The 14,232-nt window shown below is 41.1% G+C and overlaps 1 protein-coding gene across 2 annotated transcripts in view; it reads right to left on the bottom strand.

The window, feature by feature from the left end:
• VPS54 (VPS54 subunit of GARP complex) overlaps positions 1 to 14,232 on the bottom strand; it is a 42,735-nt gene that overhangs the window by 10,497 nt on the left and 18,006 nt on the right. For both annotated transcript variants that reach the window (XM_009952353.2, XM_009952354.2), the window contains exons 9-16: positions 13,242 to 13,297; positions 11,277 to 11,373; positions 10,466 to 10,803; positions 8,444 to 8,573; positions 7,833 to 8,014; positions 6,889 to 7,001; positions 5,519 to 5,582; positions 3,242 to 3,347 (exon numbers count right to left, since the gene is read on the bottom strand). In XM_009952353.2, the coding sequence (XP_009950655.2) occupies positions 3,242 to 3,347; positions 5,519 to 5,582; positions 6,889 to 7,001; positions 7,833 to 8,014; positions 8,444 to 8,573; positions 10,466 to 10,803; positions 11,277 to 11,373; positions 13,242 to 13,297 (1,086 nt within the window). The remainder of the gene's footprint in view (positions 1 to 3,241; positions 3,348 to 5,518; positions 5,583 to 6,888; positions 7,002 to 7,832; positions 8,015 to 8,443; positions 8,574 to 10,465; positions 10,804 to 11,276; positions 11,374 to 13,241; positions 13,298 to 14,232) is intronic.

Below are 14,232 nucleotides of genomic sequence, written 5' to 3'. Positions count from 1 at the left end.
CATGACTTAACTAGTGAGACAAAAGGAACTTTTTCACCACTCTCAGTAGCCACTAGCCTGTAGTATTTTTTGACTCAGCTTATGCTAAAGCACTCAAGGCAGCGTTTCAGCAAAGGCAAGTAGAAATACTGCTATTAAAAATACAGCTACTCAGTGATTTCAATTCAAGGACTAATTTCTGCTTCTCTACGAGACCTTTGGGTGAGGCTTCTCTCAGTATGACAGAAAAGCAGCAAGTCAGACTTGCTGTAGACTAGCTATGTTCAGCCTTACTTTGACAGCCATACACAATAACGACTTTGTACTAGAAATCTATAAAGTGTACTTCTCAAACCAGGACCTTGCACAGAGTGAAGGGTAAGGATCTCACTAGTTTTGCCAAGTAGAACAGACAAGTGTAATGTCAGAATGGAAAAGACCAAAAGAACGATTTTCTGCTTTGGCTCTAGACCTTTCCCATGGTAGCATTAAGGGGAACTTGGAAGCACTGAAACTCACTGCTGCTGAAGTGGCTGAATCTATGTTTTTAACACTGTAGAACACCAAGATTAAGAAGTGATGCACAGAAGTTAAGCCACATCAAAAAACAATTCTGTAGGAATTCCAGGTATTGTGGACTACTCATGCCTTGATCTTCCTAACTAGTTCCAGGAGAATAGAAGTTACCCTTAAATGCACACAGGCCAAAGCCTCTGGTCAGTAAGACAGTTCCTGTTAGCATAGTCTGTCTTATTTTGGAATTCTGCTCCATCACCCATCTTGAGACACCAGATAGTCTACACTGGCTTGGGTTATGCAGCAGAGACAGAGGAGCTGTTGCTGTTGTCCCTGATTCCTGCACTGAATGGACAGCCGAAGTCTCAGGACTCATGTTTTAACACAACTGTCCTGTTGACACTAGGGTGGAAATCAGGAGGCAAAACCCACAAGGGAGCTGACCTGTTCTCACGCACCTGAAGAAAGACTCACAAGAAATTGTGACAAGGTTGCCCTGCAGCTTTTGTGCCTGCAACACAGAGGATATCCCTCACATAGAGCTCCGTTTTTTTGGGGCCACAATCCTGCTTCACAGGTCTTGCTTCACAATAACGCAAGAATAAATCCAAAATTTTAACCCTCCTCGAGTAAAAACAGGAAGCAATTTTTCAGGCTGTTTCCTGGAGTGAGTCACAAAACCCAGGACCACAGAGGATACACCGTGAACCCCACACACCCGCTCTTGGTTGCTAGAGTGGTGTAGCTGGGGCCAGAAAAGTAATCCAGACCTAGTGCCACGACTGAACCTGAGCTATGTGTGGCTCCTGACTTGAGAGCGGTATAATCTACTCCACTCTCAGACAGAAGTCAGAGTCTGATACTGTCTGACATTCACTTCATCTCCTCCTCCTGAAAAGCAAACCCTTTTCTTATGCTTCCTGGTGGACTTTAGAAGTAGATCCACTGAGCCAAACACAGATGTATCCTACATAGCCTAAGCTCCTCTGAGGTATTCAGCTCAGGTTAGCACCAACCCACTGACTGCGCGGCAGACCACTAAAAACATACTCTAGAAAGGACGACAGACACCCGTACTCTCTCCCTGCCTTTCATGGATATTACTCAGTTACCGGCCTGCCCGCTGCAGACAAAGCAGCGAGAAACCAGCATGCCTGAAACATCAAAAGAGCAATACCCCCTCCTTGTGACTGCTTGGAGGAAAGCACTTCTGTGTTCAGGCACCGTCGCTGCAAGCCTGCTCTCATCTGCACCAACTAAAAACTCCAGTAATTATGATCGTGTTTTTGTCGCTACAGAGGTGTCATTTCACTCTGGTTACAGCCACAGTTCAAGACGGCCTAGAATTTCATTACCTGGGAACACTCTGCAGTTTCCATCGCAATAAAGACCAGCTCTTGCTACCCTCAAAGCTTGCTAGTCCTGACAGTTGTCAAACAAAAAGCATAGTGACCTGCAAGGACACCCTGACTGGCTTTTATTTTGTTCAAAGTGTAATAAACAAGCTTTTGATTTTGCTAGGTGTTCTTGTCATCCCTCCAATTGATGGCACCTTGCCACCAGATAGGAAATACAATAATTAAACTGCACATGATGTTTGAACACCAAGGAATAAAACACAACTGTTTTAGAGCTAGAGCAAGATAAGGTAGGAAGAGAGAAGCAACACAGAGATGCACATCTGGCCAAGTTTGAGGCATCTCGCTGCTATTCTGCCTGCCTGCAAAAAGGTGCTGCAAGCCTTGAACGTATCAGCAGCTGGAGAATCAGAGGTGAAGAAGGTCAGCCCCAGTCCCAGACTGACTGATTTGCTTTGGATGGTGCTTTCAAAGGGGAAAGTTTGTGGATAAAGCTGAATGATGATTGCAGGGAGGAGTGTTCCTGCAGCTGCTATTCAGATAAGAACTACCAACAGCAAGATTATTTAAAGTTCCATCTCCTAGGGTGTGTTTCCCCTCCCCCATCCCCTACCTTATGCAAAACATACTTTTGGACAGTAGAATCTGTTCATCTTTTATCAATTATGCCTACGTTCAGAACTCTAATACCTGACATAAACTTTGTGGGCAAAGACAAAAGTGAAAACCTTGAAATAAATGAACTGCTAGGCTTGAGCCTATATATATATATGACAGATTTAAGGTGCATTCATGTCCTCCTTTTATTATTCTTTTCTTATATTACCTTGCAGTATCTGTGCTTTATCAGCTTTCCTCTTCTCCAGTGAAAAATAAATGACAAAAAGGTCCCGGTCTTTCATCATCTTTACATTTTACAATAGAAGCTTCATCCCATACTGTTTTTCATGCTTCTACTGACTATACCGCTACTGACTTGTAAAAAACAAGGGACTTGTTTCCTTCCTGAATATAGATATACCTCTGGGGCATCTGGGATCAAATTGCTTTTTCTTCAGCAGCGTTAATCCTGACCCCAGCCTGAAGGACAGGCAGCTATGACAAACACTACTAGATGAGATTTCCAATATTCCAGGTGAACAAGAGGAAAGACAGCCTTCCTGAAGTTAATTTGCACAACAAATGTCATCTTTAATGCCCTTAGCTTAAAAGGCTACTTTATGGCATCATAATATGGCATAAATACCTTATGGCAAACGCAGTAATTTCTAGACAATTTGTATCATTTATATGAAATCACAAAAGCACGTTAAGTGCTACAGAGAGTAAGACACATTCTCCACGCTGAACACCCCTGATTAGCACAGATGGTACATTTGGAGTCATACCTTCAGTAAATCAGACAGGCGGGTAAGCATGTCAGTGGTGATGGAAGGAATGTTATCCACACACTGGCAGTACTCAAGGATTATTCTTATTAACAGCAATACTGTCCTACAAGAGAGGAAACAGCCAAACATGTCATCTCAGTGCACAGAAGATACTGAAAAAATCAAATAGCAGTCATGTTGATAGAAAGCTGCCTAATGCTAGAGATTATAGCATTAAATATAGCCACTGACTGAGCTGAAGTAGAAGGAAAACACAAAAGAAGATCTAAATAAAGATGGTTATAAAGAATACCCATTCAACAGGGTGGCGTATGGAAAAAGTACTTAACATATATGAAAGAAAATCTCCAATGTTCATAGGTGTAACTTTTTAATCTCCAAAAAAGCTACTGTGGAACTCAAAGCCTCCACATAGATGTTGGCGGGGGACAAAAATCTCCAAAGTTCCTTTCTTATACTACTGTATAATTCTGGCCAGCTTTGAGCAAGTATAAAAATCCACAGAACATAGACAACAAGGACCATTGAAAAGGATGTAATGAATGCTAAGGAGTCACAAACGGAGAAGGCAGTTGTGAAGAAACAGCACCAAATATTCAAAGATGCTCAACACCTGTAACTTCACCTGAATTCAGGAGGCACTGGAGAATTTGGGAGCTATTGGATGGAATTAAGAAGGCTCCACAAAGAGCAGGTATGCCTCCTTGAATTCAACTACAAAGAGGACAGGAAAACTAAGGCAAGATCAAATGTTCAGAGTAGATATTCTAACATTTCAAAAAGTTAAATCTTTTCTTCCTTAGGCAGTAGGGTGCCGAAAGATGATGAACAATCAACTGAAAACAAACACTTGGAGAATTTTTGGGGAACATATAGGCTTTTTTTTTGTGAAAGCATTTTATTTAATTAAATACAATGAAACTCTATGTAGAAGCATGTAGAACAAACATCTGCACCACCGTGAAGTTGACAATTGACTCACAGAGCTAAATATAACAAGTTTCAAATGAGCAGAGATGGATTATCAAACACATCATACATAAGTAAATTTTATCTTTTAAAGAATGTTCAAATGCTCCTACTTGACCTGAAATGCTCTTTTGCAGTGATATCAGTTGGCTGGTACAGAAGTTCTGAGCCACCAGCTTCTGTTTCTAATTGAACAATGACACATCATCATGAAGCAACTCATAAAATGACAGCTGGTCAAAGACATTATGTAAATCAGAACTTTTAAGTTTGGGTAAATTGATGTTAGAACTCTGGGGAGTGAGATCTTCCAGGTTTTACTCCCTCCCCAAAAACACTCTCATGCATATTTAATGCTTAAGCCTCACAGTCTTTGGAAACAAGCATGCTTTTAAGTGAAAGAAGTACGTGTGTATCTTGTATTTTAAAATGGCTTTGGTATAACCTGCTTTAAGAAACTACTTTCCAATCCAAAGCAGTCAGGATACCAAGAAATAGCGCATGCACCTTCTGAGATAGCCCATATCTTATTTCTTGTTCTGAATAACATAGGCAATCATTCAGTAGTGGACACATGTATTTTGGGGATGTTCAACCTGGAGAAGAGAAGGTTCCGAGAAGACCTTATTGGGGCCCTTCAGTACTTAAAGGGGGCCTACAGGAAAGATGGGGACAGTTTCAGCAGGGCCTGTTGCAATAAGACAAGGAGGAATGGTTTTAAACTAAAGGAGAGTAGAATCAGACTAGGTATAAGGAAGGAATTTTTTACAATGAGGGTGGTGAAACACTGGCACAGGCTGCCCAGAGAGGTGGCAGAAGCCCCATCCCTGGAAACATTCAAGGTGAGGCTGGACGAGGCTCTGAGCAACCTGATGCAGCTAAAGATGTCCCTGCTCACTGCAAGGGGTTGGACTAGGTGGCCTTTAAATGGCCCTTCCAGCCCAAACCATTCTCTGATTTTACAACTTCAACAGAGATAATCTATATCGGAAGAAATAACAACAGTGTGCTATGAAAACAAACCCGTACGTTCATGTGTTTTCATGAAATAATTGGGGAAAAAAAACATATTCAAATGAAACCATAACTTTCAGCCTAGTCTTTCAGAGAAGAAACAGCATTTTAATGTACAGAAGAGCTTGCAATGTTTTATAACTGTTCGGGAACTAAAGAAAAACTAGTCTGCGGAAGGAGAGGGTTTTTTTAAAATCAAATTAAATTTCTCAAGCTGTTAGAATTCATCACAGTTCTACTCAAAAATTCTTGCCAACTAACCCACTGCTAAGAGAAAAGAGTGCATCTTACCCAACTGTTGCATATTTTTGTCCTTCAACAATAAGGAATTCAGTCGGCTTTCTTTCTTCAGTAGCTAGACGTTTTAGCAAGAAAGGAAAAGGGATGAGTTGAACTAAAAACAAGTATAAAGAAATGCTAGTTTCTAAAAATGTAGTTGCTAAGGCTTGAAAAAACCCACAATCAATCTTTGGAGCACTGCTCTCTTTTACAATATTGATTATATAGTTGGTGACCCATCATAACTTTATTATTATCTGCTGGGATTTTAGATCAAAAATACCCCACAGTCTCACAGTCATTATAGACTTAGAAACTTCAAACACAACAGGTTACAAACAGAAGAAGAAAAGCAGAAAAAGTCACTAGGTTTTCTACCACACATTCTCAAATGATTTGCTGTGTACATTAATATTTTAGCTTCAAACCACTTCTTCCTCAGGCTTCACAGTGGAAGCTCTTACCGATACAGTTTTTCATGCTAAATTTGATGCCAGCAGTTTCCTATCTTCTTGAAGGAAGCTGCAAGAGCTTATTTTAAGAGCAATGGCTAATGAGCATATTTTGGTGTTGTGTTCCATAACTGGAGTGATTATTGCCTAATACGCTCTTTGTATCTGCTATATTCCTTCGGGGTAGGTGGGGGTCGGCATGAATAGATTTTCTTCCTTCTCACCTATTGCCATTTTCCTTCCTCTCCATGTATGTTTTCCTCCTCTTCTAGCTGTTCACACACATTCATCACTGCAATATCGGATGAGCATCCCCACAAGGTAAGAACGAATTATGCGTTCCCCTTTTGCACATGGGGAAATAGGGCACGAGGAGAAAAAAAGTGACTTGTCTGAGGTCAAATGAGGTTTCTGTGGCAAGGTAAATAATTGAATGTACACGAGTTTTCACTTCCCTAAGCAGCCACATAGCATGCCGCCTTTCATCTGAACAACTAGCAGATGAAGTAGTGGGAAGGAGCAAGCTTTGCTTAACGTAAGGGGGGGCTGAGCACACACACAGGCTTCTCGGTCCCTTGCAACACTTCAGTGGTATGTTTTGGGGAAAGACTGGATTTGCGCAAAGACTGTGAGCCTCTACACTGGGAATAGTTGTATAAAAACATAGCTCCCTCCCTGTGCTAACACTTTCAAGGGTTTTCAAAAAATAAATAAATATTTTTTTAAGGTCAGCACAAGGAGTTTCAACACCAGGAACAGAAAAAAAAAAGAAAAACAAAAAAGAAAAAAGCTATCAGCTTCCTTCTGATCCTCGCAGAAGACAGCAAGCAAACACAGATCATGAGTGACATTGGAATATGTCCATCAACATTCAACAGCAGCATTTGCTGATAACAAATTCAGTTAACAGTAGGACTGCAAGATACACACCTGCCATTTTTTTTTCAGGGAGAGAAATTCTGCCATCTGACACGGAATTGACAAGATCCTGAAACTCAGCAGGAACTTCAGCTTGCTTCCAGCGCTCATTGTCCAAAAGTAGGCTAGTTATAAACACAAAAGAGATGAGGCTGAGAAAATGAAATGCCTTGTCTCGACACTTTTTCTGCTTGTAATGCTGCGGAATCAAAACTACGGTAATTTAAAAAAAAGCCAGTGGCCCAAAATGTTCTGTTATTCATCTTCATTAGAAAGAGGGTGCCCAACCATTGGTAGAAGCAAAACAGAAAAACACTGTGTTGGCCTAGAGATCTCACAATTTGTTCATTCAATCTGTCATAGAGGACAAAAGACGACACTAGGCAATAGAGATCCTTATGAGATCACTGCCACTGAAGTAATGCGTCAATACTGGAATTTTAAGAGCTTTTGATGGATCAGAGCAAAAAGACCTGATGTATGTTACTGGGAAGGCTGTGCTCCAAGTGGTTTGGTTTTTTTAAATTGTTGTTTCTGTTGGAGGTTTTTTGGGTTGGGGTTTTTTTTTTGGTTTTGGGTTTGATTTGTTTGGGATGGGGGTTATTTTTGTTGGGGTTTTTTGTTTGTTTTTAAAAACAGTTGGAAGTGAGTTATCCTGTAGTTACTTAAGCCCTGAGACCCAGCAATCCTGCCCTTCAATGTCAGTGTTGAGTACTTCCTGTAGCTATTACTGCCCTTAAGTAGGCAACAATCCAGTTTGAAGAAATTAAGTTATGAAAACTGTAATAATCAATTGAAGATAACTGAGTTTTAACACAGTTTTTTTCACCCTCTGCTCTTAAGTACAACTGGCTTACTAGTGTCCTAGGCAAGAAAAGACTGTGTCTGCCTAGCATATGGTTGATAAAATCATTCATGTAAGAACACAATGACCTTAGATATATATCCAGAGATACCTTAGTTTCGTCTTCCTCTCCTCATGGAATCTATTCACAAATCTATTGGCCTGACTCTGAAGTGCTCCTCGCAAGGACATACTTTTTCTGCCGCAGATCTGCTCAGTATCTAAGATAAAGCCTTCCATCAAGCGAGAAAGAGCAACAAACTCGTTGGAATTCAGCTTCTCTAGGAAGCCATCCTATAGGTAAAGAAAACCACCATAAGCAAACATAACACCACAAAAATTCAGAAATGCAAAGAAATAACTAGTCAGCATATCTGAGGGCTACTAGTATTTTAAGAGGCACATTATTTAACCCTACATGAGACACAGAAGGCAGATTGCAGTGCAAGCAGCTACCTTGTCATAGATATGCATTCGCTGCATGGAACTTCAAAGACTGCAGGTCAGAATACTAAATTCGAAAAAAAGTACCCTTGCAATGACATGATACATTAACACTTGTGCACTCCTGGCATTAACATCAAGCCCCTGTGGCAGCAGGAACAGTTACTAAATTTCAATTGAGAACGCCATTTCAGAACTCTCACTCATTAAACCAATAACCTGGGAGTAAATTCTCATTAAGGATGAGACACTAACAGCAGTCTGACCCAAACTCCTTACCTTTGCTCTTGCCATGAGGAACTTGACTGAACGATCATGGCAGATATCAGAGGCATTATAAAGTAACTCTTGAATATTGTTTGCCAGCCTGACCAGTTCCAGGTCAGTCAACTTCATGTCATCACTGATCCTATGAATGACAGAACCAGTTGGTTGAGCATTAATTTATTAAAAACCCCAGTATTTCTGCTCACAGGTTGAAGGAGGAAAGAGCCTTGCAGCAACTGTCAAATGCAGACAGTCAGTTAATCACCAAAGTCACTTTGTACGGATGGGATCTTCTAAGCTGCTGTCAATGTCATGTCAGTAACTCTAACAAGTAAATGCACAACTGCAAGTCCTTATATATTGTTTTAAATCCACATTCCAATTGCTATTACTGGTCTAAGAGAAAACATGTTAGAACCTTTACTAATACAATAAATATTAACATTTACTGAGCTAAAATTTACCCAGCTCCTGTAACACTTGAGCATTACAAGCATACAACAGATAAAACACAGCATTTTTCTTCCAATGCAAGTGTAAGGCCTAAAATAGATACTTGGCATTCCCCACCACCCTAACCTATAGGCTGTCATGCTATTAGCTCTTCAGACTTCAGACTCCTAAGCTGGTGCTTTTTAAAAAACCTTTTGTGATTTGTCTGTTTTGAGGCTAGCCTGTAGCACAGCTCTGCCATTCATGTAATTAGTTAAGGTAATAATCTCTTGGTCCAGTGTGGCTGCTTAAGGGACTGATAGTATGAGAGGAGAAAATCCAGGAGGCTACAGAACAGCAACTGGGCTAACACTGTTGTAACCATGTAATTTTATTAGCTTGCTCCCAACACAGAGCAGAGGTGCAAAGAAAACCAGAAGACAGATGAAGCAAGTTCATTTTAGAACGAAGTTATGCAACCAGCCTTGGAAACAACTTTATTACTCGAGAGCTCTAGCTGGGTGGTATATTTTTAGCAAACTTGGCAAAGTGCTCCAGACCAGTTCAGATCCAACTCCTTTCACCCTCCCTGCTCCTCACTGTAACCCTGCAGTCCTCTTCACATTGCATTTCTCTTTCAGTGTGTGATGGATGTTTGGACTTACAAAGGCCCAAATTTGTTTTATGCACAGCATATTTATTTTAAATTTATCTCCTTCAGTCAGCATTGTGATTTGAGGGCCAAGGTCTCTACCACCAAAACTGACAGTTACTTCAACATACAAATGTAAGCACTTGAGTACCAATCAGCTAGAGCGAGCAGGCCACTTCCATCTTTCAGCAGGGTAACAAGTGGCATTTTGATTCTGCTTCATAGAACTCTGTATCCAGACATGCTGGCTTTTGAAATGGCTCATGCCCGCGTCCCACACACACTATGCCTGGTTCTTTTAAAAAGGTAGCTCTGACTTCCAGCCATAAATAAGGTATGCATACAAGAATGCCAAAAAGGTTATAACTCTGGAGTCTGGAGCACCACAGGGCAGTACTGCCTGTTACCAAAGCACTGAGATGGATTTATTGAAGCATGCAAGTCAAATAGTTGACAATAAACGGCAGATTCTTCTCTAGAATTTATCAAGGTACATTCCATGAAGCCAGCTTAAAAAAAAAAAAAAAACCACACCAGAAAAAAATAGCCATAAGGAACATGGACAGGGAATGGAGATGCTTCTGCCTGCTAAAGGCATGGCAAACAATCTGTCTTTCATGTAGGCTAGACTGGCATCTCTCCTGCTCTCTACATAAGCGGGCTCCCCAGCAGCACAGATGGAGAAGGGGCCATTTTCTGTAAGAATTGACATAATCAGTCTCCACAGAGGTGAAAACAAGGCAAATAAAGGAAATAAAAGTGAGCTGGGGGCAGTGCCGTCTGATGGTAGTCTCTAGGGGTGATGGTGGAGAGCCACTGCACTCTTCTTACCTAGAAAAGCACATTCCTTCAAAGTAATATTTGTACTGGATCATCAGAAACAACCACCTGCACCTAACACCTTGTTTCTGACATGCTGCAAAGCGGAGACAAGAAGCACATTTACTTACATCATCTCTACTCCCCCTGGCGTAACAGAAGACGATGTTTGCTCTTTGCTGGATGAGGAATCGGTAGTGCACTCTGGTTCAGAGACCGAATCACTGCTACAAGGCTCACTATTTGGGGAAGTGTTTCTCTGAGAGGTAGTGTCAGCTGCTACAGGTGGGACGTCTCCTTCGCTGAACGCGTCACTTATAAACATGCCTTCATGAGTCAGGTAAGCCACTTCTGTGTCCACCGTACTGTCTTTAGCAGAGTTCTTTTGTAAGGTGTCCTCCAGGTCTCTGGATTTTTGGTTCTTGTCTAGAACCAAGAAAACCACGCTACGGATCGTATTTAACGTTGCCTAGAATCAAACATAACTTCTGTTACAAAAAAAACCAACACCCTGTGCCATGAGCTTGTGCTAAAAAGAAACTTTCTTTTAACCACAAACTAGATCCTGGCTTTATTTTCTATTGTGTAATTGGCATTCAGAGGCAGACCCATCCATCTGACGGTAACCAGTATGAGATGTTTCCGAGAATGGTGAAAGAAACCTCATTTGGAGCAATCTAACACATACAAAAGTTCTGTCCTAATCCCTAGCAGCCTGAAATGGATGTAATCACGCAACAAGAGGTATTATCTCCTTCCCACTGCTCTCTTTGTTAGCACTAATCATTTTTGCCCTGGATGCCAATATTCACATACCCTTCTTTCAATCAAAAGTTTGAACTCTATAAGCAAAGCCAACACCTTAAGATTTCAAATGGAAAAGTAACTTCATTCCATTTCATGTCTGAACTATGTGAAGCTCTTGGTAAATGAACGTCCTACCTTTATTCTCTTAAGGAAGATGGTAAACTTAGAAAAAATATTCTTCAGTAAATCAAACCACTGAGGAAAATTCATCATCCTCATCTGGTCTGCAAGCCTAAAAAAAAAAAATAAAAAAAATAAAAAAATAAAAAAGAGCAGTATTCAGTAAACAGCAAATGTTTACTGGCCATAAAGGCTGCTAGCACATAAATTAAAAAACTATGCTTTAAATGGAATTGTAAATACAAGGAAAACTCTGTAGACTTATCTGGCAAAACAACAGACATCACCTGAACAACAGTCACAATCAACACAATGTATGCAAGTGGAAAGGGGAATGAGATACGTAAAAACAGATCATACTAAAAAAAAAAAAAAAAAAAAAAAAAGGAAAGCCTCGCATGTACCATTTAGGGGTTTTTTCCAGGGCATAATGTTCTTTTCCTCAGGATAAATATGCGATATCAACAAGGGAGGAGGGGTTAATAACATTTTCACAGATCATGTAGGGAAAAAAAAAATTACAAAAAAATGAAATGAAAATATTTTGCAACTGTTATAAAAGCCGTGTTATTAAGCCCATTTCATTGCATTGCAATGAGACCACTTCTGCTATTAAAGTGCAAGTCAGCTCTTTGTGGCAAAGAGCAGAAAAGTCATTGATAGAAAAACAGTTATTAACCCTGTAATACACAGTTAGGACCCAAGAGCAGAATAGTAAAGACTGGAGAATAGTGAACAAATATCCAATGTCTAAAAATGACCCTGTGCCCCATCTTTTCCCAATCCACTACTCTGCTTTACCAGCTGTTCTAGTTTTATTATCTTGGAGTGACCCTTTGCTGAGATGAATGAATTGCTACAGAAAAACAGAATCTGGCAGGGTTCTCTGGAGCTGGGACCTCTGGAGGTGTCGTCCAACCCTCGCTCAACGTAGGTCTAACTAAATTGGGTTGCTCTGGGCCCTGCACAGTCAAGGCTTGACTATGTCCCAGGACAGAGATCCCACAGTTTCTCTGGGCCCCTGTTCCAGTGTTTGATCACCCTCATAGGGAACACATTTTTCTTAAGATTCAACTAGCACTTCTCATCTTTCATCGTGCACCTGCTGCCCCTTCTCCTTCCCCTGCAACACCTCGGAGAGGAGCCTGGCTCTGTCTACAGCTCTGCTATAACCTTCCCATGGGGTAGCTGCAGGCATTTCTCCCCTCACTTTTCCCCTCCCCAGCCTGGAGGGGGACCCAGCTCCCTCAAATGCTCCTCCTACGCTCCATGCTTCAGCCTCCAACCAACCTAGTGGCCTCTGCTGGATCTCAAGGTCTTGCTTGTTCCTCAACCTGCTGGCTATGCTAACGTGGCCCAGGCTGCGGCTGCAAGGACACGCTGCTGGTCCATGGCCAACCAGTTCTCCACCAGCAGCCCCCAGGTCCTGCCCTGCAAAACCGCTCTGAAGCCAGACAGCTCCTGCCTCTCCCCTTGCAAGGGGTTGCTCCTTCCAAGAGACAGAACTTGGCATTTGCCTTTGTTGGGCTTTGTGAGGTTCCTGCTGCACTGTTTCTTGGGTCTGAAGTTGTCTGGTCTCCTCTCTGGATAGCTCCTATTCTCGTTCACGTGGGAGGTACTGAAACTACTGACACGTTTTAATACAAAATCCCAGATTATGACAATAGGGAATGCTTTCAAATAGTTAAGAGATATATACTCAAATACAATAGTTTATGCTTCATGCAGTGAGATTCACAGAATTTTAGTATTTCTTGTAAAGGTAAGTTTAAGGTAAAATTAGAAGCTGAACGAGAAGGGGAATACACAATATTCTCACAGAGGTGGACAGAAGCAGAGACTTAAGGTGAAAGAGAAGGATAATCCTTAATTATAGGGAAATTTAAGCACCAATTAGAACGGTAAATTTATCTATGCTAAAAACCATCCATCTCCTATCCCCACCCACCACCAAAAAAAAAGATCTGGCTGTATACTTACTTAACAACCACTTCTGTATCTATTTCTTCTATCTGCGATACCGTATTAACCACACACTGTCAAATTTAAAGGGAAAAAAAACAAAACAAAAAAAGATCTTAGCTTCTTTCTAACCGCTGCTGAGTTTTGCAACATACACAATAATCCTCACATTAAATAAGGAAAAGAAAAATAATAAAAGAAAGACATATTTGTATCATTCAACAACTTGTTTCTCTAAAAAGAAACAAACAAATAAACCAAAAGAAACCCCCCCAAACCACCCCTCCAAACATCTATTTGCAAAATACAGAAGAACAAAACATTCCCAACTGTGTACTAAGCTCTGGAGGGCACACTGGCTCCATCTCAAAGGGACCTGCTTTTCTGAGCACGGACACTAAGCACGGTTTCAAAAATGTCTCTCAGGTCGGGTACTTCAGAATAGAAGCCATATTCTCCCCTTTTCCAAAGTGACCGAGTTTGGAAAATGACAGTTGACTTCCTTTTCAGCTTTAAATACAGGACTTGGGAACTAACCTATGCTGGAAAGAACAGCCCCAGGGAAACGTGGAAGCACACACCTACAGTCCTGTGCTTTCAACTGTTAAGGCAGACCCAATCTCAACTGCTCTCCTAGGAGACACGGTATTTGCTGCCTGTCTGTCCTCCTCTTCACCTTCAGGGCACTGCCTGCCTCTGTCGCTAGATTTCTCCACACCTTTATCGCTACGCTGTGGCCATTCTATGATTCTGCAAAGGACACTTGCTCTTCAACTGGTACACACAAACTAGCCAGTTTCTTCAGGTCTCCAGAACAATCAATTTTCATTCCAAACACATTTGTTGTTTTACAGCTATTTCACTGATCTCTTTTTGTGTTACTTGTAAGCCCAAGGTACAAATCAACTCCATTCACGCTGAATTAGGGTTTTTTTCCCAAATGCCAATCAATAACCTGATCAAATGAGTCAGTAGCATATGAACTCATATAAACTTCTGCTCTCTCCCC

The sequence above is a fragment of the Leptosomus discolor genome, chromosome 2 (genome assembly GCF_034619465.1).
Source record: "Leptosomus discolor isolate bLepDis1 chromosome 2, bLepDis1.hap2, whole genome shotgun sequence".
NCBI classification, from domain to species: domain Eukaryota; kingdom Metazoa; phylum Chordata; class Aves; order Leptosomiformes; family Leptosomidae; genus Leptosomus; species Leptosomus discolor.
This window is presented reverse-complemented; position numbering and strand designations above follow the sequence as displayed.